This window comes from Ochlerotatus camptorhynchus, unplaced genomic scaffold (assembly GCF_037179485.1).
Source record: "Ochlerotatus camptorhynchus isolate MF236.1 unplaced genomic scaffold, CSIRO-AGI_Acam_v1.1 ptg000114l, whole genome shotgun sequence".
NCBI classification, from domain to species: domain Eukaryota; kingdom Metazoa; phylum Arthropoda; class Insecta; order Diptera; family Culicidae; genus Ochlerotatus; species Ochlerotatus camptorhynchus.
The window spans coordinates 2,685,247-2,705,513 of NW_027040604.1; the positions used below are offsets into that span (position 1 = coordinate 2,685,247).

A 20,267-nucleotide genomic window follows, 5' to 3' on the forward strand; every position below is an offset into this window, starting at 1 on the left:
ACGGGCCAGTTCGTATCTGTTGTAAGCCGTGGTCAGCTGCACCGTTTTTTTGTTCAACCAATAGCTCAGCTACAGGCTGATAATCGAGTGGTTGATTTTTCCTATTTTTCGGTGATTCAATTTTGTGGAATATTTCTGGCAGAAGTCGCAACTCGGAACTCATTTATACGTAGTGAATTTGTGTGGTGAAGATATTTTCTACTGAACATACAGACACACAATGGCTCCTAAGGATGATCCGGAGGTGACCGCCTTGAAGAAGGAAGTCAATGATTTGATTGCTAAAATGAAGGTACGTGTAATCAGCGATGGATCGCTCTTTTGGGGCTCTTTCATTACTTTTTATTATAGAATGCTAACGGAAAATCCTGTTTAATGGATAGTTTAATGCTATTGATCTCCATATCAAAATGCAAAATTTTCGCATTATGGACACTAGAGTGATGCAAAATTTGAAATTTTCGCTCCACAATACTTAAACGATTCCAAATCGGATCTTGACTAACCTCTCAAAATTTGAAACCATTTGGTGAGAAACTGAGATGGCACAAACCATTTGAAGTTTGTATGGGAATTACTATGGTAAAACCAAGATTTTTGTTCATGTCTATCTAATAATTCACTTTATCGGTCTGCTTCAAAAGTTTTCAACTGTACTTGTAGGAAATTTTCCCAGCTACAACTTTGCTCAAGACCGCTTTTTGATTAAATGCAAGGATCGAATGTTATCAATGGTCCAATGCGCTGATGTCTTATGATCATGCTCAATCAACTGCTCAGCAGGCAACATTGGTGTTTCTGGGGCGTTGAATAGGACACACAAATCATAACTACTATGTCACACTGCAAAATACAGTGTTGCCTACAGAGCAGCTGCTTGATCATGTCATAAGTTTACCAATCTCTTAAATAATTAATAACTTTTTCCTGTCTCGTTTTACATAGAAACGATTTTCAGCAAAGTTGTAGCTGAGAAAATTTTCTATAAGAATGGCTATCAAACTGATTCGCAGTTCAATATGAAAAAAGACAAGAAGGCAATGAACAAAAAGTTGAGATTTCCTATAGTAATTTATATGTAAACTTCAAATGGCTTGTGCGCTGTCTGTTTCTAACCAAATGAGTTGTAACTTTGGAAGGCTAATCAGGACCCGATTTGAAACCATTTAAGCACTGTGGAGCGAAAAAGTCAAATTTTGCATCAGTCTAATGGACACCCTAAGGATTTTACCAAGTTTGACGTGATAGGAACATACTGTAAAAGTGCTGTGGTCAATTCAACTGATTTAAATCAATGAGCCAAAAAATATCGCACTCGGCTATTTAAATCTTTAGCCTCGGTAGAGAAAATTGTTACTTATTGTTAGAAAATATTACTAAATTGTTACTTATTGTTAGAAATATTTGGATCGAAGTTATATTCCATAAATGTTCATTATTGCTCACAATCAGCTCTATGGTAATTGAAAGTAGAGCCGTTGGGATTAAAATTATTTCTTGGGATATTTCAAAAGTTACTGGAAGATGATCAGAACCGAAGTCAGCATGGGTAACCAATTGGCTACAAAGTTAACATGAATCAGCTAAGACGAAATCAATAGTTGAGCTGAAGAAAAGCATGTTGGGCTGTTTGGATATTGAAGAGTGTAATAACCTGCAGAACAATCACCAAACAAAATATTACCATTGCAATTACTTTGAGCATTATTCCATGAGTGGGTAAGTTCCTGAAGGTCACCATTGAGAAAATTCTTTTGCTGACCATTGGAATGGCAAATAGCTACAAACCTAAGTTGTCCAAATTATGTTTCAATAGTAACTCCCAAAGTTTCAAAAACTTTTGTTTCAAATGAAGAAAAAACTGATATATGAACAATGATGGCAACCCCACCACAGGCTCCATCAAGACGATCATTTCTATGGATGAAATAATTTGCGTCCACTTTAACCTTATGGTCAGGTTTAAGGAACGTTTCAGTTATAACGGCGATATGGTTATGAACTCCCAAAAAGTTAAATATCTCATCTTCCTGATGAATGCGGGCGTCTTAGTGGAATATCTGTATAATGAGAGAGAGAAGGATTAGTAATTTCCATTTAATTCCACTACCTTATTTGCTTATCATTGACGGATACGCGCATTAGTACAAGACACTGAAGAAGTCTGCTCATTGTAGACGAAATACGCGTATCTGTCAAGGATAAGCAAATAAGGTAGTGGAATTAAATGGAAATTACTAATCCTTCTTTCTCTCATCTCATCTTCATTGCCTTTAAGAGATCGAGCATTCCAATTCAAAATATTTAATGATTTAAAATCCATTACTGAATTTCGTTGTTCGCTAATTTAACTCCAGTTTGAATAGCATCAAACATGGAGTTAGCTTTAGCATATCAGTAATCATGCCGATTAATGATTCCTATTAAAAATTCCATTTTAGGAGCAGTAATGCTACTTAAGTCAAAATCATCACAATTTCCGTTAGAATTATGTTGGCTAGAATTTTGATTTCGGTTTCTACCCGCGATTTTAAATTGGCTCACTACTTGACTAGCCTATTGGTCCCAAGCAAATCGATTACGTACCCCATTCTAGCCAAAATTCTAGTACAACACTATGTTTGTTTTGATTCGCTATGAAAGTTTGACAGATAAAATGAAGGGTAAGTGGATTTTCCTAGGTTTCGAGGGGTGAATCGATTAGCTTGGGACCGAAGATAGTACAAGAGCTGAGCCGAAAAGTTGAGCACGTTTCTTCGAGGCCTACTAGTCTTATAGTTACCTCTATGATTGTACTGTATAGGTACGAATGTAAAATTTGTTCCTCGCTGATTGTTAGCAGTAGTGGAATTAGTACCTCATAGAGAACGTGGAGCGTTTTCTACCTGTCACTTAGAACAAGATTGTAGGATCGCGAGTCTTAAATTCCCAAAAAAATGATTTTTCGGTGTAACATTTAAATTTCTCAGGATCTTCCTTCACAGGACAGTCGTCCTTTGTGTGAGAGGAATCACCACAATTCGTGCATTTAGTTGGCATGTAGCAATTGTTTGTTCCGTGACCCCATCCATGGCACTTACGGCACAGGGTGAGGTTTTGGAAATTTCCTCCAGTCTTCCTGAAGTGTTTCCACTTCACTCGGACATGGAGCATAAAGCTAGCTTTTTCTAAGGCCTTAAGGTTGTTAAGTTCACTAGACTTGAAGTGAACTAAATAAAAATCATTGAAAATCCCGTTGAGTGAATCGCCAGGACGGGATTTCATTTTCATTTTGATTACTATGACAGGCTCAATTCCAAGTAATTTAGTCAATTCATCTTTGATCTGATCCAGAGATTAACCACTTGACACACCTTTCAAGACAACCTTGAACAGACGTTCAGTTTTGGTGCTGTAAGTAAAAAATGCGTGTTGCTTTTTAGTAAGGTAGTTGAGAAGACGTTTGAATCCGTCCAAGGTTAAAGAAAACTTAAATTGAACGAAGTTCAAAAGTTCCTTGCGAAGAGCATGGCAATCGGAAGTGATTACAACAATAGGGGGGAGCCTTTTCCTTTTTGACATTAAGCATGACATGTTTAATGGAATTTTGCCTGGATGTTTGATCATTCTCATCATCCGTAAGCACATCAAATTGATTGCTCAATTGAATTTCATCAGAAGGGGGACCAAGCCGTTGCCCTTTTCTTTTGCGCTCCAAATCGACTTCCAAGCAGATTACTATAAGGATCCGAAGGATCGAAGAAGAATTTTCCAAATCGATGGCCAAGCAGGATTACCTCGTGTAGGGTCTAAACAAGGATCGAAGAGGAATAAGAGTCAAACAAAGTAGAAATTTTACAGATTGAGCACTGAAAAGTGCTGTTTAAATTTGTTGTAGCTTTAGGTAGCAGTAACACTTCCTTCAGCAAAAAGCAAATAGATCCGCACGGCAAGAGAGCACGATGAGGACTGATAGTCCATCTCTCTTTCTTTACACAAGACCGTGAAATTATAGCTTGGGTTGTTTGCAATAATTAAGGCCACCCCCCGAGCACAGTCTGAGATCAAATTGAAATCTAAATTTGATGTTGTGATTTCGCTGATAATGATTGTTCAGGTTGTTGTCGTTTTGGTCGTTTTAACGGTTAAAATATTAAAATTGAGAGCAAAAAAATCTTCCTGTGACATCAAATTGAAATCTATTTCTGCTATCAGTGAGAGCAAACTGAAAACTCAATTTGATATCGATTTTTCCTGTTGATAACAAAACAAGTATAACCTGGCGGAACCTGCTTCGAAGGATGATCGACCTCAGCTCTTGCTGCACAATCGGTCCTGTAAACAGCGCATCGTTTAGGGAGACGCCCGTTGATGTTTTGCAGGATGCATCAAACACCACCCTGACCTTGGTTGTTGTGCTCGACTCCTTGATCACTGGATGATGGGGTAGGAAGACTCGTTTCACCACCTCTTCGTTCGTATCCACGACTTCCTTCATATGACCAAGTTTGACATATTCCTCCATGAAGTCATAATACTGTTTTTTCAAATTTGGATCCCTCGATAATCTTCTTTCTACACTTCGTAGACGTTTCAGCGCTATGTCCTTTGATTCCCCCAGCTGTTCCAAGATTCGCTCGTTTTTAGGAAGAGTTACCGTATATCGACCATCTGCTTCCCTTCGCACGGTACGCCCAAACTGCTCCTCGCAGCGCGTTTCCTCTGGAGAATAGTTATTGACGGCTCCCACCTCCTCGCAGGACCAAAAACGAGACAATAGTTCCTCCATATTGTCAAATATTGCGAGATTACACGAGAATCTTGAACCTTCCGCTGATCTACTGATTTCTCCGGACATCACCCATCCGAAAACCGATTCAGTGAGTGTAGGCAGTCCGTTGCCCAATGGAATCTCCCGTCCAGATTGGAAGAAGCTGAAGAATGCTTGGATTCCTAACACCAAATCCACCTTTCTTGACTGAAAGAATTCTGGATCCGCAAGTTCGATTCCTTTCGGTACCTCCCATCTGTTAGTCTGTACCGTGGCAGTAGGCAAACATGCTGTGACCTTTGGCAATACTAGGAAATCCATAGAACGAGAATACGACGAAATCCGAGACTTGACCGTAGCTTGAATCCGTCGGGTGACTCTCGTGTTCGTCTGTCCAACACCTTGAATAGCGATATCGACCTTGATGCTAGCGACCTTCATCAACTTATTCAGATCTTCCGAAATAAAATTACATTCCGAACCAGAGTCTAATAGGGCACGAGCTGGATAGCGGGATCCTTGATTATCCTCAATGATGACTATTGCTGTAGCCAAGAGCACCTGGGATGACGTAATCTTTGCCACATTAGATGACACCGATTTTGTTGAAGCAGCATTCAACACCTGAGAATCTGCAGCAGCTAAGTTTTGCTTAGCGCCTTCACCCGAAACTTCACTTCCGGACGACCTCTGGTTCGAGCTGACTCCGTCTGGCTTGAAACACATAATCGTATGGTGTCTGGCCTTACACTTTCGGCAAGACTATCTCGATGAGCAATCTCTTGCGATATGACCTCGTTTTAGGCAGTTTCGGCAAAGAGAATGACTACGCAGAAAAGACTCCCTACTGGATAACGACATCTTTACGAAGTCTGGACAGATGTGTAATCCATGAGTTTCTGAGCAGGACGGACATTGTGCACTGTTGGACTGAGTAGCATTGTGGCTAACCTTCTGGTAGACAGGTTTCCGCCTTTCCTGTGATGTAGAATCACGCTTGGCTTCCGATTTCACTGGTAGCGATTCAAGGATCTGGATTCGCCGTTGGAGGAAATCCATTAAGTCCTTGAATGTATCCCTTTCCTTGGTAGACGTAAATTCCTCCCACCCTCGTCGCGTAGCTGGATCGAGACGAGAACTGAGGAGCTCCACTAATAGCAAGTCCTTGTAATCAGCAGGTTCGAGTACCTGATCTAAGTTCCGAGTAGCTCTATCGAATCCTTCCACCAATTTGTGTAGTTCATCAACGGATTCCTTGACGAGAGACGGCAGTTTTAGCAACGCCTGGATTTGTCTTTTCCTCAAGAGCTTGCTATTATTGTAACGCTTTAGCAGCGTATCCCATGCTAGCTGATAATTGTTCGAAGTGATCTGTAGCGGATCAACCAGAGCCTTTGCCTCTCCTACCAGACATCCTTTGAGATAGTGGAATTTCTCAACTGGCGGCAAATCGGTTTTGTGATGAATCAGAGAAGTGTAGATGTCTCTGAAGCTCAACCACTCATCTATGTTCCCATCGAAACTCTGAAGCTTTATTTGCGGAAGACGGACATGATCAACCGCACCATGCAAAGTAGCATCGCCTCCCCGAATAGATTGATTTTGGGAGGGAATCTCTTGCAATTCGTTCGCCTTATCCATCAGGAAAGATTTGACATCGTAGAAACGGGTTTCAGACTCTTCCTGTTCCTTATGAAATGCTTCGTTGTCTTCAAAATCTTCATGAGATTCTATCTCCCAAGAAGTCTCATTAATGGATTCCCACAACTCATCGAGACGACCAATACGAACATTGATCTGACTTGCTGTTGTCCCTTCCTTAAACTCACTAACAAACCGTCTAATGTTGCTGAACGAAGTGCGAAGACCTCTGAGCTTCGTCGTAAGAGACTTCAGTTGTCTTGATCCCTTGGTTGCCATTGTTGAATCTTGCCGACGCAGTATGTTTTCCAAAAAGCGAGAGAAAACGTGGATGTAGTTTCAAGAATTGGCCCGCTTCGGTGAACATATACTGTTCAGCTCACCTGTGAGACTAAACAGCGGTGCCCCTCAACCGATCAGAACCAAATCGAAAATTGTTGTGCCTTTTAGCGAATGTCAGCAGCGTCAGACTCCAAAACGATCCAGTGAATGACAAAAGGGTAGAAAAGAGCGGATGTAGTATTCAAAAACCCAATCTTCGGCTGTACATATACCGTAAAGCTCACCTAGAGAATTACAAAGAACGCCAACAGCCAAGTTCGAAAAACACCTTCGATGTACAGCAACAGAGTAGCAAGTTGTCTCAAAGAGGAATATCCAGTGCAACAGAGGGAAAAACAGCAATGTAGTATCGACAGAATGCCTGCGACGGCAGGACATATACTTTAGCCTCACCTGGAGAGTCTAAAGATGGCGCTGTACGACTCAACAACGACTCAAAGCTTCGTCCAATGAAGCCCTTGAGCATAGGGATTGCCTCCGTAAGGAAATTTAGCCAAATTTCATCAAAAAAGGTAAAATTTATTCTGTGGTGCAGCATCAACGATAAAACCAGCTACGGCTGGGCATATATCTAAATATGTATAAGTTTACCTGGCCGAAAGGTTCGATGGGTGTTGCCCAAGCCCGTATGGTTTCGTAATGTCGTGGTGTAGCTTCGTTGTTCCTCTTCATTAGCTCCTTAGCCAATCCCTGACTACCGATTCGCCACTAGTAGTATTCGAATGGTCTGCAGATATGTCGCGATGGCTCCCTGTTAGCTGGCTCACCATTTAGCACACCGGTCGATTATCCGTTGGAAAGTGAAGAAATGGTCGAATTGTTGATGTTAGATAAATGAAGATTGGCTTCGGCCGGACATACACCTGTTCAACCTACCTGAACGATGGTAGATCAACACTAAGGTTGAACTACGTAGCCCTGAAGATCTTTCTTGCGTCCGAAAATATCAGCAAAATGCGAAAGCACCTCGTTGCAAACAGTTACTTCAATCGGCCATTGCCATGCCAATAAGTGCCTATTGATTACGATGTCCAAGTGCAATGGCGCACTGAGACTGGATGTGCCAAACCAGTCACGATCGTGATGGCGATCAGCGTATTGACGTCGTCTGATGATGACGAAGGTCCTTTATGTGGACCACCTGCGATGGCGTAGATCTCTTTCAGGTAGGGTGATAATGGCCTACCTCGATGGCGCAAATCCTTTCAGAAGGACACAATGGCACTTCTTGGATGACTCTTCCGATGCAATGGCGATGTCCTCTAATATCCCAACCGTTGACTCACCGGTAGTTGAAATCCGGCTCGAAGGACCAATTTATGTTGGGATACCTTCAATAATTCCGTGCAGTTCGTCCTTGAGCGACCTTGCCAAAGTCACTGCATCGCTTGACCAGTCGTTGATGAACCGTTTTACTCCGCAGAAAAAGGCAGAACTATCCTGGACCTCTTATAGTCACTTCGTGGACACTCTTATTTCACAAGGTAACACACATTTTACATTAAAAGGCTACACTTTATTTAAATGAACTACAATTTCTACATTAGACTAATCAAAACATTCAACATTTATTTTTAACTTCAACGTGCGGAGGTTTGCCCTCCGATGACCGATCGCGAGCTGTGGTAGATGCAGACTGGTGCTCTCCGTATTGATCTTTGTTGATCTGATGGTCTTCTCTTCTTCGTCAGTGGTATGTGTTGATTGCAGCGAAATCCTTCCAACGAATGAGTTACCGGTATGGTTCTCGCCCGACTCCGACACTGCTCCTCAATCAAACAGTTCGATTGCGTGGTGTGGCTGCATCCGTATGGACCAATCTCGTCATTCGCAGACAAATTTGATGTTATGCTAAAGCAATGAAAACAAACCCGCAACAACGTATTTTTGAAGAGTAATTGTACAGCAAAATGAAAACAAAATTTGGTATAAAATTTGTGAATTGCATAAACTGAAATCAAATTAGGATTTCAGTTTGATGTTGATATTAAAACTTGATTTCAATTTGCTGTCATTTTGATGCTGGACTTTGCTCGGGCCGCCAGTCTGATTCATATAATCTCAAGATATGCGCCTGTGCAACAAATGGTGATGATTGATGAAGGTTTAGAGTTTAGTGAGTGAACTCAAATCGATCCGTGCACTCGTCCATAGACAGGGTCAAACATTTTTCGAAACAAATAGAAAATGAACTCACCACCAAGGGGTAATCAACTCTGCACACTGTGCCGAAACACAGCATGGCACACTATTCGGCGCTTTAGGACAAACGTTGACAAGAAGGATACAATCAACATAATATAAAACGGCATCACTATCGAGGGTTGACGTTTTTCCAATCGTTGCTAAGGTTGACTTCTTTGTTTACTGCATTGGGTTTGGATTCCAAGGAAAAATGGTGTGAGTATTGCCTGCATCTGTCTGCATCATGAAACTAATAGCGAATTCGTTTATTATTCAGTTCCAACCTGGATCGGGTATCAAGATTGGGTTTGCTTGTTTACTGACAAACGCCAGTTTGCTCGTTTGTTTTTAAAACCAAGCTCAGGTTGAGGTTCACACTGACAAAAAGTTCGGTTTCGCACTGGGTTGGAACTGGTGTTAACCCCGATAATAAACGAATCCGCTATAAGTTTATCTCATCCGATTTGAAGCAAAAATTCCAGCGGCTCGTGGTTTCGTCCAGAATAGCTTTACGCCAACAGTGTTCTTCCCAAGGGGTAAGTCATTCATCACTGTGTGCCGATAGTAGATTCGGCGCAGTTTAGGCACATCCATCGGCACAATCTCGTAGGCATTGAACTGTTCATTGAATAGAATGGGAGCACTGCTGGACAGCTGTCATTGAAGTTGTTCACAACATTACGTGCTGTTTGACTGTGTATTTCAGAAACATACTCTAATAAAATATACTAGAGAAACTGAGACCAGAAATTCACTTCTCAGTTCACATTTAAATTCGAAATGTAGGCTTCCTAGGGCTGTCGATTTCTATCGATGCCGGTTACAAGTCTTTCCGCTACTACGCAAATGCAGTTTACTACGAACCGGAATTCAAGAGCAATTTGGATGCATTGGATTATGCAGTGGTGGCGGTTGGATACGGAAAACTCAAAGAAGCAGATTACTGGCTATTCGAGAACTACTGCTCCAACTACTGGGGCAACGATGGATATGATTGTGAAGGGTAACAACTATGGCCTTACCACCGATTCGACGTAGGGTAGAACATTTTGGACCTATCGAACAGAAAACATCAAATAAATCCATGATTTCAGAGTTAACAAGTCAATAATGCGTTTGGTATTATACTTTAGTTAATAAGCTACCGAACGAAGTCAATGAGAACGCGGGATATGAAGGTTTGCACCCATTATTCTCAAAAACAAAAGAAGTGCTCCGACCGAATCAATTAGTATCTTCATCTGATAGGCCGAAGTGAATTCATTGGCGTTTCAATTGCGTTTCAATTTGGCCTATTCTGCGCAGCGTGTGAGGTGAGGTGACTCACTCTCACTAGTGAAGTGACAATTGTCACCTCGGGTGAGGTGACTCTCCATTTGATTTGCATGGAGAGTCACCTCACCCGAGGTGACAATTGTCACTTCACCATCACTTCACTGTCACGTCACCTCACACGCCGCGTAGAATAGGCCTAAATGCGTAAGGCCGAGTTTAGAATCCGTAGGCCGAGTTTGGCGTCAAGAAGTAGTGTTAGACAATATCTCAACGATTGGTTTCTCTTTATGAAATCTTACGTTACGTACGGAAAGGTAAATAAATTTGGAAGCCATCAGTAATAATAACATTCCGTTTGGTGCTAAACTGCGGTAGATAAAGAAAGACTAAGTTGGGGTTGTGCTTAATAGGCTGGAAATGGGGTAGTTAACCCTATGTAAATTTTAAGTGAGATTTCGGTTTAAATTTGAATGAAGTAAAAGAGTAGTTTTATTTTCGGATACGAATGAAATAAATAATGAGAGAGAGAAGGATTAGTATTTTCCATTTAATTCCACTACTTTATTTGCTTATCCTTGACAGATACGCGTATTTCGTCTACAATGTGCAGACTTCTTCAGTGTCTTGTACTAATACTCGACTGGTCGAGTATTAGTACAAGACACTGAAGAAGTCTGCACATTGTAGACGAAATACGCGTATCTGTCAAGGATAAGCAAATAAAGTAGTGGAATTAAATGGAAAATACTAATCCTTCTCTCTCTCATTATACAGGTATTCCACTAAGACGCCCACATTCATCAGGAATGAAATAAATGATTTTCGATTTTTGTAAGCTAATTAGGTTCCGTGAAAAGTAATCGGTCAATTGGTCGTCTACCAAACCAAACTCATTTGAACAATGCCGAACTAATTTTCACGGCACAATTACACGGAATTTGTATTGCTTCAACTCAACCTAATTAACTTACAATTTTTAAACTGAACTTCACTTGTTCAGGTACATCCTACGATCGCATTCTCCCGGAACTTCAACCCGATGGTGAAACCGAACGTCTTAGCTTGGCATAAACCATTCCGACGTCGAAAACATCCGAGACCTTCTTGTCCGGAATCATCACCTTCAGCAGTTCCTCTTCCAGATTGAGCAGTAAGGTGTAGTGCTTCTGAATCGTCGGGTTGACCAGCAACGTTAGTAGGACTTGTAACGCGCACCCCCAGAGCACAGATGATAGATCCAAAGTGCAGATAGTTCTTGTCGCTGAATGTACTGAACGCTAACTGAACTTCAAGCTGTAATTGCCACCCGACTGGATAATCACCGGGTAGCACATGTCCAACTGAAGACGTACCTTTTGTCCGTCAGTGCCTGCTCGACACCCTCCGACAGTTTGATATGTTTTACTTTCTTATCAGCATCTATAATCTCCATGATGTGATCCTTGAGGTACTTGTTCAATACGTCTACCGATGGTGATAACCTCGGAGTCCTCCTTGGAGGGCATGATGTACGCGATTGGGACGCTGATGTCCACCGTGTCGAAGCTCTTGTCCTTGGTGAAGGCTCGCCACGATTCACAGAATTCCCCCGGGAAGTTTTCCTTGGAGAAGACGTCCAACGTTTTTGCCATGGTTGGATCCCTTAATCGTCTTTGTCGTTCTTTCCCGAACCAACCGTTCTTCTCGATCTACTTCAGGAAATCGACCTTCTTCTTGCTGGTCAGAAAAAAGATTGACTTTTCGCACAGCACCGTAATCGTATCTCGATCAACTCGCAGCCAGATCTTCAACGAGGTTGATTTGCTGTGGATGGTTTCCTCGTCTACACCGTCCAGCTGGTGTAGAGGCGTTTTATTTGTCGGTAGAAGAAATCCTTATCGAGCCTTATTGGGGCCGTTGCGATTGCAAACCTAAACATTCAAGCTGTCAGAAATACTGGATTGCCAAATATATTCGTATGTTTTGAAAAATCGCAGCTTACTCTATGCCCGGCACTGACGGCAGAATCGGCACACCAGCGGTATACTTGCGAAACACAGAGAAAATTGTTGACCCAAGATTGGTGTGCGGAGTGACCTACCCCTTGGTTCTTCCACACCATGGTCGGTCGAGAGGGTCGATACGACAGTCAAGATGGCCAAAGTGGGTTTCCTTCCAGCAATGGTTGGTCAAATACCTGTAAGATCATCCAATACGACGGTACGGTGCGAAATGCAATCGGCGAACTGAATGGACTACAATCCTCTGAACGACGACAATATTGTGCCAGCTGCGGAGGATTTTTGTTTTGTTTTACAAGGTTGTTATGCAGAACGAACGACAAAGAAAAAATCAACCACATCATAGGGGGTGTGGGTGATGGGTTTTGTATTTCGGCCAGGTTTGAATCCCGGTCTTGCCAAGAGTCTTCCGGGATGAAAATTTTATCGTTTCCTCCTACGTTTTTCCTTAGGTATCCTTGGCAGCCATTGGTTTCAATTGGTATGGACTTTGATGGGAAATTCACAGGACTTTATAGGGATGTTCATACAAGTCCCAGTACTTATTGGGGGATGTCGATACGTATTAACCTCAAATATTCCATCAGATCTGGACGATTGCCTTAGCGAAACAGTATAGGACTTTTAGGAACAGATCAATGCAATCAAAAATGCAATTACATTCTATTCCGTGAGTACACCCCATCATCAACGATCTAATCTGCATTCTTCTGTTGCACTAGTTCGTCTCAAAAGGACGCGGTGCGATGGGTGGCCTTGCTTAATCTCAGTTGAACTGCAGATGCGAAGTTTATCTGGATCATGTAGCATTTCCGAGGCATGACAGATATGAAGTGGGGGGACATTTCAAGACCGACAACTGAAATGGCCTTAACTCCATTTTGTAAACAAACCTTGTAAGGCCATTTTCTCGCGAACCGAAGTCCGAAAAGGCAAACCAACATAATGGACAGGTAGGAGAAATTCTCCTCTACCCGATTGTGGTTTAGGTTTGAAAATGTAGGTTTCGGTTCGCGAGAAAATGGCCTTACAAGGTTTGTTTACAAAATGGAGTTAAGGCCATTTTAATTGTTGGTCTTGATTTGATGGTTTTCACTGCAAAGGATTGTGAACTTGATAGGCTTGAACGTGTCTAATTGGGTGATGGTAGTAGACATCATAATCTGCGATACTATAGGCTTGGCGATGTCTTCGAGGTTGCGTAGTTCTGAATCCATCAGAACTGTTTCCAGGATGTTGTTTCTAAGGTGGGAGTGAACTTTCGTCCGTTCGAGTTCTGGGTTTGATTTGGGCGGGGAGCATTTTACTGGCAGATGGTGAAAATTTCATATATCGTTCGCTTCTTGTGTGCGGGTCGAATAGGTTGTATTGCTTTCAGTTCCTCTTCCACTGCCCAATCTGCTCTCATTCTATTAATAATGAAGCTTAATATTTGCCATGAATCATGGTCACGAATTAAAGAAATTGAAAATGTAAACACAATCTTCGGCCTACTTCGGGATAATCGGCAAAACGCTTGGCACAACTTTCGGCACTGCCAAAACTGGCACAGATTTTGGTGTGCAGAGTTGAATAACCCTTGCTCACCACACATTCTATTTTTTTCGATCATGTTCGTGTCATATATTCAGCTACTTGTCATTGAGTCACGATGAACATATGCTTCCTGTCAGATACGACTTTGCTACAGGCTATTTCGTTTTTTTCGGTTCATTATTTCATTTAATTTGAAACAAAGTTTTGTTTAAATTGACGGATAGGGGGTTGTTCATTAACTACGTAGACCGTATTTTTTCCCCCTGCGTAGACAATTGTCCATACATTTTTTTTAAATTCCCCCCTCCCTAATCTGTCTACGTAGTTTATGAACAGCCTCTACAATGATTCAGAATCTGTCTCCTTCGTTTTTTACACTTTCACTTCAATTCGTTGCTGAATCGACAAGTCACGCCGCATCGCGTCGTAGGAACCACTTATTAAATTTTTACAGTGTTTGGTCAACTAGAACCAAAGTTAGGGCGATATTTTGTAAGATTTAAACTGCTTCCATACACTCTGAAAAATTTTCGCGTCCGATTGACGTGAAAACATAGGTTGTTTTCGTCCACCCTATTTTTCACGTTACTTTTACCGGAATTGCACGTTGCCGATGAAAATTCAGCTTCAATTAACTGCGTTGATTAGTCAGGTAAATAAAACCTGATTTCCACGTACTGCTAACGTGAAATCGGGGTGAAACCTACTGGATATCTGGTAACTTTTACGTGACATTCCGTTTTATTTAAAATGTTTTTCATGTAATTTGTACGTGAAATTTTAATGATAATAATGGAAAGTAGGGTAAACGCTCCTATAGTTGCGGTACGTTAGAAGCGTTAGGTTCCTATAGTTGTGTATGGAGACTCCATACACAACTATAGGAACCTAACGCTTCTAACGTACCGCAACTATAGGAGCGTTTCCCCTATATGAAGAAACAGTCAATATTATGCAATTTTATCGGGAAGATATAAATTTCACGTGTTTAAATTAATACATAGATATATACATACAGTTGTAAAATATTGACTAATTGATTATTATAAGGTAGAAACGTGTATGAGTTTTATTTCTGACAAAATATTAACACCTGTTTGCAGACTCAAAATGATGTCACCGTCTGAAATTATAAAACTAGAAAAGGCCACATATAATCATAAATAAATTAATGTTAAAGAATCTAATTACCGTCCAACATCTGCAGCAAGCTCCACCACGCCCGGTGACGCCATATTGATTTTATTGCGTACCTGAAAATCACGTAAATCTCTTTTCGCGGAAATATCGAAGTCCCAAACACACAAACACAAATACACTTAATCTGCGTGAATAAACGGGCAATTTTACCAACATTTTTAGTGGACATGACGTGTAATGTAGGTCAAAGTTACTAACGTCACGTAACATTTGAGATTTTCTAAATACAGATCAGGTACGTGATATTTCACGCAAATCGGACGTGGTGATTTTTTAGAGTGTAGTAATCCCCATACGAACTTCAAACCACATACACACAGACGTAACTCTTTGAATAATTCCTTAAATATATCATCACACTAAGGGGCTGTTCATTAACTACGTAAACAGAGAGAGTGAGAAGGATTAGTAATTTCCATTTAATTTCACAACCTTATTTGCTTTCCCTTGACGATACGCGTATTTCGTCTACAATATGCAGACTTCTTCAGTGTCTTGTACTAATTATACTCGACTGCAAGTATTAGTCGAGTATTAGTACAAACCACTGAAGAAGTCAGCACATTGTAGACGAAATACGCGTATCGTCAAGGATAAACAAATAAGGTAGTGGAATTAAACGGAAATTACTAACCCTCCTCTCTATCTCTTTATACAGGTATTCCAGTAAGACGCCCATATTCATCAGGATACGCAGATGTTACACGCAAGCTAGATATAGAAACTTCAAAGTGATTCGCTGAGGGTGAGGGATTCGCCCAACTAATAATATTTAAATTGAACGTCAAATGTACGGCTATTGAGGAGAAAGAGTTACGTCTGTTTGTCTGTGATCAAACCATTTGCACGACCTGTAAACCTTCATCAATCTTAACCGTTGCTTGCATTATGTGTAAATGTCGTGTTACACTACTCGAATCAACTGATCGATTGTCCGTTTGACATGCAGACAAATATGATGTTACCTTTGGAAGCTCACATCTAATATCCAAAGAGGGAACCTTACACTAGTCACGTGCTTCCCGAGGCACATGGTGGGATTCTAGTATGAGCTATTTCACTTTGCGTCTCGCGCTGATACCAACTAATTCAATAGAGCAAACCATACCGCTCGATCCAATTACGATAATTTTCCTTCATTCCGACCTCAACAGGAAGAACAAAAGAAAGCGGCCGATTGCACCCTCCAGGACAAATGTTCGGATATGGGCGATGCGCCAAAGGTACGCATCAGCACGAAGAAGTATCTCAAAGGTCATATCAACAAGGTCAACTCGGTACACTTTGCCGGTGACTCGCGCCACTGCGTCACCGGATCGCTGGATGGCAAACTGATCATCTGGGACACCTGGACTGGCAACAAGGTGCAGGTAATTCCCCTCCGGTCGGCATGGGTCATGAGTGTGGCGTACGCGGATTCGGGCAATTTCGTCGCCTGTGGCGGCATGGACAACATGTGTACAGTTTACGATCTGAACAACCGCGATGCCCAGGGTAATGCAAAAATCGTTCGTGAGTTGGCTGGCTACGAGGGTTTCTTGAGTTCGTGCCGCTTTTTGGACGACACCCATGTGCTAACAGGATCGGGTGATATGAAGATGTAAGTAGTGATTGGAGAGTTTGGAGCGTTCTTTGAATGATGGGAGATTTTCTTTTTTAGCTGCGTATGGGATCTGCAAGTGGGCAAGAAGACGTCCGAGTTTGATGCCCACGCCGGTGACGTGGTGTCGATTTCGCTCAGCCCAGACAAGAATACCTATGTAACCGGTTCGGTCGATCGCACCTGTAAGCTGTGGGATGTACGAGAATCGACGCCGAAGCAAACATTCTTTGGCCATGAAGCGGACGTCAATAGTGTTTCCGTAAGTTGGCTTTGGTAGATGATACAGACAGGTACTTCGCAAGGCACATGTTTGACAATCATAAATACTACTTGCAGTACCACCCAAGTGGATTTGGATTTGCTACCGGATCGGAGGACAAGACGGCTCGATTGTTCGATTTCAGGTCTGACCAGCAGATTGGACACTACGAACCTCCAAACAAGAGCAGTGGATTCACATCGTGCGGTAAGGAATTATTAGTGAACAGTTGTTCTATGCACAACGAATGTGTGGATTTTATGGACCACATTCAGACATGTTCCGGGTTCTCTCGGAAAAGTGACCAGTTTCTAACTTAAGCCAAAATTAGTTGAAGTGATGAGAATGAAGAGAAATGAGTATGAGAATTCAAAACCAAGTTCAATTGTAGCTATATGAAATACCCAGGACCACATTGGTCATATCTGGACATGTTCAAGGTACCCCCAGGGAAATAACCTGTTTCTGACTTGATCCAAAACTTATCATGCGACACCTTAAATCACACCAGAATTCAAAACCTAGTTCAATGGAAGTTATATTAAGTGCCCATCATTTGATAAATAACATTGGTAACATCCGGACAAGTTCTAGGTACCTTTGGGGAACCCAAACCCTAACTGGACCTAAGACATTTTATACGATAAATGCAGAGATGAAAGTGTACAGTTGATAGTTCCGTAATAGTACGGTAGTATCAAAATTGTATATAGAAAGTAGAAAGCGAGCAAAGGACAATTTGAGGAAGGTACGAATCGGGTTGAGCATTCCCTTTACCAGATTCATCCGTTGATGAGCGATGGTGAGGAGTGCCCCCTGGATTTTTTTTCGGGTTTGAAAAACGATTGTACTTGCCACACAATTACACTAATGCAAAAATTGTACAGGCATTGAAGGCTCTAAATTAATAACTGTAGAAGTGCATCTAAGATGAGAGCACGCAATATGCTAGTAAGCAATAAGCTTGAAATCCGACGAAGAAGAAGAAGATATTTCGAGTTGGAAATGTTTTCATTGAGTATCATTATGCAATTACTAACTGTGGAAGTGTTCCAAGAACAGTAATAGTTGAGAGCAGAAATGAATCAAACCATTATTCGCGATCATGTTACAAAAGATCTCAGATCCCGAATGAAATGTTAAATTTGGAACTCGTGATTGCCGACTACGAATCCCAGCGAACGAAGTTGAATTAGTTTCACTCATATTCGCAGTTGATCTGTCCAAATAATATCCACTTAGAGACTCTGCATAGAATGTTGATATGCACATATTCTTACCTATACAAATTGTAAAATAACACGATCATACAAATTAGGAACTCTTATATTAAATTGAAATTGTTGAAATTTAATTTCCTTTGACAGCTTCTGCTGGTGGCTTTCACAGGATTGTGATTTATTACCTTATTTATTCCGATGCATACACAATACCTGCCCTACCTTAAGTAGTGCATCACATGATTGAAGTACTCCACAAAGCTATATAGCAATCAATGAAGGGTTGAGAACGACCGAATTAACCTATAGAATAAAGTACAATCTGCTTTGTTACCAACTACACCTACTCCCTTCCTCCCTCTCCACAGCATTATCTCTGAGCGGACGATACATTCTGTGTGGATCAGACGACAACAACGTCCACATTTGGGACACCATGAAGGGACAGCATAATGGTAAGCCACAATAGTGTGTTTTTTTTGTTTAACATCCTTCATTGAATTGAGCGTCTTGGAAATCTTCCACTTTAGGCACCCTGAGCGGCCACGAGAACCGCGTCACATCGATTTGCATGGCTCCGAACGGAATGGCAATGGCGTCCTGCAGTTGGGACAACAACGTTCGCGTATGGGTGTGAACAAACGAGGACAATCGGAATCAAGGGATCTACGACATCCGGAGCATTTCCTTATATTATTGATATGTATTTTTGTCTCTCTTTCTCTCTTATTTTCGGGCAGCAAATTGACCTTGTGAGACACCTAAAAAAATGTGCTGCTCTGATTAGTTAAGCTTTGAATCTGTCTAACAAACGGAAGCAATAAGAACCGTAACACCACCACATAGCCTTAATCTTTACAGTAGTAATCTATCACTAGAAACACAGTCCATGGCACAGGGCGATCGAGCATTAATCGAACGCAATCGAGAAATCCGTCTTGAAACTCCTCCGGTCGATCGAGTACATATTGTCTGCCGTGCATTCGTACACTCCGGCGTCCATCTGGGTGGCGGGGTCTATCTCTATCTTGGATTTTACCTTGTCCTTCCCAATGTACCACTCGTGAACCTGCAATTGAGAGGGATGTTAGCAATTTTCTACCATCAGTGAAGATTGATTAGATTAGTACGCACATGCAGATAAAGGTGACTGAAGATCTCCACTCCATCCTTGAACCACGTGATCGTCGGCCTGGGTGTGCCGCGAGCTACGCACAGGAACGCTATTTTGTGGCCCAGAACGTATTCATAGTCAAAGTGCGAGGCAAGTGTGATTTTGGCGCCCTGAAAAGGATTACCTTTTGGTCAGTTTTGTGTTCCATCACGATGGCTGCTTCTGTTGCTGAATTACAATTTCTTTTGCTCATTTAATAAATAAGGATTTTTCCATTCATATTCAATACCTCTAAACGAGTGATATCATGGAGACGCTTGATGGATTAGGGAAAAGTGGGGCAGAATCGCCACCCTACTAAAACTCAGTGGTGGGCACATTATCGTTAAATTGTTAACCGTTCATCAACGGCGTTAATTTTAAGATAACGAATTCTTCTTCTTCGCATTTCAAGCTTATTCCTTATTGCATATTAGCTTATTGCGTGCTCTCAACTTAGTGTTCTAGATGCACTTCCACAGTTATTAATTGAGAGCTTTCGATGCCTGTACCATACTCTATGCCCAGGAAAGTCGACAGATTTTCCAACCCGAAAAATGTGCAGACCGGAAAGGGAATCGAACCGAGCCACCTCCAGCATGGTCTTGCTTTGTAGCTGCAGCTTTACCGACTGAGCTAAGGGAGGCCCCATGATAACGAATTAACGTTTCCGTTAAATATGAGAAATTGTGCTTCGTTATATCATTCGTTGATATTATGTTTATTGTTGGAGTAAATCGGTAACGCAGTGTGCTGATCACCTCCTTGGAGACCGAACGTCACCCCTAGCAACCTAAGTTTTCTTAAATAAACAACGGTGAAAAACTTTTCATTCCTGTTCAAGACTCCACTCAAGCTAGTCGTTAAATAAAATCCATTCTACTTTTAAACTTTGCTGTTCCGGTTCTTTCTAACCATCAAGAGGTTATGGGCGACTCACGCAAGGATTTGGTCCACGGGATCCCGCAGTTCTCGGGCACCGGTTTCGACAATTGGCAATTTCGAGTGGAGAAGTATCTGAAGTCCGTGAAGCTGTTGGATATCATCAAGAAGGATCCTCCGATGGAAGCGGCCGAGCTCACGAAGTTCCAGGAAGATGACGGT

General features: G+C 41.6%; 2 protein-coding genes across 2 annotated transcripts in view; one reads left to right on the plus strand and one right to left on the minus strand.

Annotated features, from left to right (window-relative positions):
- The first annotated feature begins 26 nt into the window (after nt 1-26).
- On the plus strand, nt 27-18,851 carry Gbeta76C (guanine nucleotide-binding protein subunit beta-2). The gene is made up of 6 exons (XM_065220066.1): nt 27-292; nt 16,083-16,528; nt 16,589-16,790; nt 16,868-16,997; nt 18,379-18,465; nt 18,541-18,851. Exons 1-6 carry the CDS (start codon nt 221-223, stop codon nt 18,645-18,647), a joined length of 1,044 nt encoding a protein of 347 aa, XP_065076138.1. The 5' UTR covers nt 27-220; the 3' UTR covers nt 18,648-18,851.
- LOC135699757 (immunoglobulin domain-containing protein oig-4-like) overlaps nt 18,694-20,267 on the minus strand; it is a 25,720-nt gene continuing 24,146 nt past the window's right edge. The window contains exons 4-5 of the mRNA XM_065220078.1: nt 19,145-19,294; nt 18,694-19,079 (exon numbers count right to left, since the gene is read on the minus strand). Of these exons, the coding sequence (XP_065076150.1) occupies nt 18,921-19,079; nt 19,145-19,294 (309 nt within the window). The 3' untranslated portion in view covers nt 18,694-18,920. The remainder of the gene's footprint in view (nt 19,080-19,144; nt 19,295-20,267) is intronic.

What these genes read in the sequence shown, in the direction of transcription:
- Gbeta76C (XM_065220066.1), top strand. Translation starts at nt 221, where the DNA reads ATGGCTCCTAAGGATGATCCGGAGGTGACCGCCTTGAAGAAGGAAGTC. An exon ending in CGGACGTCAATAGTGTTTCC is followed by an intron (nt 16,791 to 16,867) that starts GTAAGTTGGCTT and finishes TACTACTTGCAG; the next exon opens with TACCACCCAAGTGGATTTGG. An exon ending in CAGTGGATTCACATCGTGCG is followed by an intron (nt 16,998 to 18,378) that starts GTAAGGAATTAT and finishes CCCTCTCCACAG; the next exon opens with CATTATCTCTGAGCGGACGA.